Source organism: Nanorana parkeri, unplaced genomic scaffold, assembly GCF_000935625.1.
Source record: "Nanorana parkeri isolate BGI_ZX_2015 unplaced genomic scaffold, ASM93562v1 scaffold520, whole genome shotgun sequence".
NCBI lineage: Eukaryota > Metazoa > Chordata > Amphibia > Anura > Dicroglossidae > Nanorana > Nanorana parkeri.
Window position 1 is genome coordinate 757746 of NW_017306788.1, and position 4049 is coordinate 761794.

The following is a 4049-nucleotide window of genomic DNA, read 5'->3' on the forward strand; positions in this document are numbered from 1 at the left end:
ATGGTAACCAATCAGCTTCTATCTTCAAAGCTTAACTGAACAAACTGAAGATAGAAGCTGATTGGTTGCTATAACAACTGCTCCAGATTCTGCCTGCTTCAGTTTTTATAAATTCCCCCCATGATGTTTTATCCCTTGTCCCCATTTTCAGCCCCCTTCTTGGTAATTAAACCGGAAAACACAACACGCATTTCAAACCTAATATGTATCACGCCAGAAGGACATATTAGGCAGTAATTTATAAATATACCAAACATATTGCAGCATCCATCAATCATGTGTTTTCAGTTTCTGAATGCAATAATCACTTAAAAGAAAACTCATGATCCACACTCTCACTAGTCCACTCCAGATCACTAAAAAAATCAGGTTAGTTGCCGAACTGGAAAAATGTAAAATTTTATTCCAGAAAAAAATTAACAAGCTACACAGGAAAAGTTTGGCAAATGCAACTTTATATTTCAATTCCACACACATCTGTATCTTAAAGAATGAAAGACTCACAGACTATAATGTTCTTCTAGAATGCTAAAAATTATATGTTTTTACAAGAAGAAAAAAACAAACAAAAAAGGAAATAATTGAAACAACCAATACACCAAAATGTGCAGAAAGTAGAAAGTAGACTGTGCCTTCAGTAGAATAAATGCTTCCCAAAGTGTGCAAAATATCATACTAATAGGGTAATTTATCAACACTGAAGCAGACAGAATCTGGAGCAGGTGCCCATGGCAACCAATCAGCTTTTCTCTTTCATTTTCAAACCTTAAAGTAGTGTTAAACTCTCAAACTTTTTCAAGAATGAATCCACATCAAACAAATATACATAGCCAAGGAAAATGTTTATTTCATTATTATTTTTGCCCAAACACGTACAGTCATCATATTTCTGAACAGCTCTATCTCTCTCAGCTCAATTTCCCTAAACTTCCTGTTCAGTGCTAAATCACAAGAGACAACACAGTCTCCAGCAGCCGTCCATCTACTAGCTTAGAGAAGGGAGAATGGAGGGTGAAGAAGGGAGGAAAGCGGAGTGGGGAGGAGGGAGAAAAGCAGAGTGGGGAGGGGTGAGAAGGGAGGAAAGCTGAGCGGGGAGGAGGGAGAAAAGCAGAGTGGAAAGGGGTGAGAAGGGAGGAAAGCTGAGTGGAGAGAAAAGAGGAAAATGGAGCGAGGAGGAGGGAGAAAGGAGGAAAGCAGAGTGAGGAGGAGGGAGAAGGGAGGAAAGCAGAGTGGGGAGAAGGGAGGAAAGCAGAGTGGGCAGGAGGAGGAAGGAGGAGCGGGGAGTTTCTTGCCTTGCTTGTATGTTTGTGGAGTCATGCACCGCTAAATAACACACACAAAAGGGTGGTTCCATAGGATCCTGCAAGGAAGAGGAGCCACTCTAAAACAGGATATTAGGACCAGTGCTCAGGGGACCAGCTGATTCTGCAGGAAGATAAAACCTTTAAACATCAAGGAACTGCATCCATTGTAAGTGATTTAATTAGCATTTGAAATAGCTTACAGCTCTTTTGACCTTAACATCAATGTTACTGATCAAACTGAAGAGAGAAGCCGATTGGTTGCCATGGGCAACTGCTGCAGATTCTGTCTGTTCCAGTTCTGATAAATGCCCCCCATAGGCTGCAGTCTCTTCAAGACAGCTCAATTCAAATATAAACATCCTCCACTGCCTGTGTCTCTTAAGGTGAAGCAGAATGGGCAGCACATCTGGATGTGGCAAGCTGAGCTCAGCTAGGTGATGTGCATACTGATTCAGGGAACAATAGGAGTTCAAAGAAAGAGGGGCTTGCATCGTTCATTCATGCACTCCCATATGACTGACTCGAGTTACCAATCGAATTGGTTTCAAAATGAAACAAAATGGAAGATACTAGATAACCCTTTAAGGCAACATGTATTTATTCAGTATTATTATGAGTGCTCCATAAGTAGATCTGTTCATACTGGAAATGGGATAGTACGTTGCCAAACAGATCGACAGCTAGGTTTTCTGGTTGTTTTTTGTTTCAAACAAGAATTAAATCAGCGTTTGCCAAATGAAAACAAAATGAAAAAAGAGAGCAAAGAAAAAGGAAAACAAAACACAGCATACATTGAAATGCTCTTTACACTATTAAAGAAAACCTCCTTTTTCTAGAAAGAATACTTGAAAAAGTAGAATAGAATTTGAACCAAAAATACTGCTTTGGAATGCTCCCCAGTACTCATCCCTCATCGACAATCCCTCAGTACGACAATCCAGAAATGCATGGCACATCCTTTATACAGTACGTTTGAATTCCCACTTGTCAATCATTGCAAAAGAAACCCCAAACTGTATTAAATATCAAAGAGTCTTCCAACTCTTAAAAGCATGTTTATTAACATATTTACCTCAATTCAATTTATTAAGATGTCCAATGCTAACCTTTTCTGGGTGTTCTTGTTAATATGTGGTGATATACACAGCATTCAGCAGTGGCTCCTAGCACCTGTCATTTTTTTTTCTAGCTTTCAACCACAGAAACACAAGAAAACTGTGGTTCAGTCCTTTTGTTTTCAATTACAAACCTTCCCTGGTGGCCAGCAGGAACACTTTAGATTAAAATAGGATTACAGGTGCGCTATTGCAAAGTGTGCACAATGCTGCTTCCGCTCCATTCTTGATCTTCTTCTCAAGACATGGCTACAGGCCACAATTGCTTAGCAGAGAAGGATAGTGTTTCACAAGGCTAAAATATTTTGCAGAGCTCCCTCATATAACACAGTAAGGTTCCCTTGGTAACCTGGATTTTCTGCAGTAAAGAAGGGTTGTGCTGAAACAGCGCCTCAGCTCCCTGTTCGAGAAAATGCAGACAAAAGGATTGATTCCAGCTTGAGCAAAACTCATCCAGACAGCTGCTGTTAGAAATCCTCCTGGTACCACAGGACCTCTTGCAAACACTCTCCAGTAGCAGGCTACCAAATAGGGCCCCCATAAGGTCAGGAAAAGGAATGTCATAATATAGAACATTCTACTGATTCTTTTTTCCATTTTGAATTCATCTAAAACCAGTAGCCTTCTCCTGCCTGTGGTGTTTGCATTTTGCCTTATTCCAAGTAAAGTGGGCGGTGTGGGACCCCTTCCAAAGCCCGCAAGCCAGTTAGCGGCTGCCTGACCACTGGCTCCGGGACCGTGAAAAGTCCAGTTCTGGCTTACGGCTGCTACAAACTGGACTGGCTTCATTTTCCTTCGATCATGAACAAAAAATATCAGCTTGAGGTAGACAAGCTGTGTGGCTAGAAGAATGAGAGCAAGGAGTAACATAAATCCCAAGGAATCATTAGCCCTGAAGGAACGATGCTGAAATGTGCATTGGTCTTCCTCTCTAATGAAGGAGTAGGTGCCAACATCTAGGACCGGTGGAAAGGCCATGGCTACCGATAAGGTCCACACCATGCAAATCACCGCCAGACAAGTCCAAAATGTCAACCTCTTTGTGTAAAACCGATGGTGGGCTATAGCTAAGTATCTGGTGACACTTATACAGAATAGCATGAATGCAGTGTGAAAACAAGACAACACCCCAAGAAAGGCAATCACTTTGCAAGTAAGAGCCCCATACGTCCAAGTAGAGCCATTCTTCACGGAAGTGAATACAAATGGAAAACAAATAGCAGATCTCAGGATGTCTGAGCAACACAGATCCAACAGGAAGTAGTAGGGAGCTCTGTGTAAGGTCTTATCTTTGACAAGCAAGATTGAGATAAGAAGGTTACCCACCACACTGACTCCTATAATAAAGCCCAATGATGTCAGCTTTAAAAACGCTGTTAATGGAGACACATTTTGCAGAATGTTGTCAGCTGCATGGCTATCGTTCGCCATAGATGGAGGATATATTTATTGCTTCAGTCAAGTCTCATGGTCTATATACAAGGGCAAGCACAAGATAGATCCATACATTTTACTGCAAATGTAATCCACAAAACTAACTGAGCTGTTGTCTAGGCACACATTCTGCTTTTTCCTCCTCCTGATGTGTCATGCTGTCAAGAGATCTGAAAAATAAAAAAAAAAAAAAAAA

At 41.0% G+C, this 4049-nt stretch overlaps 1 protein-coding gene across 1 annotated transcript in view; it reads right to left on the reverse strand.

Annotated features, from left to right (window-relative positions):
* Nucleotides 1–2479: 2479 nt before the first annotated feature.
* Nucleotides 2480–4049, reverse strand: part of GPR85 (G protein-coupled receptor 85) — a 3483-nt gene continuing 1913 nt past the window's right edge. The window contains exon 2 of the mRNA XM_018561383.1: nt 2480–4023. Within this exon, the coding sequence (XP_018416885.1) occupies nt 2738–3850 (1113 nt within the window). The 5' untranslated portion in view covers nt 3851–4023 and the 3' untranslated portion in view covers nt 2480–2737. The remainder of the gene's footprint in view (nt 4024–4049) is intronic.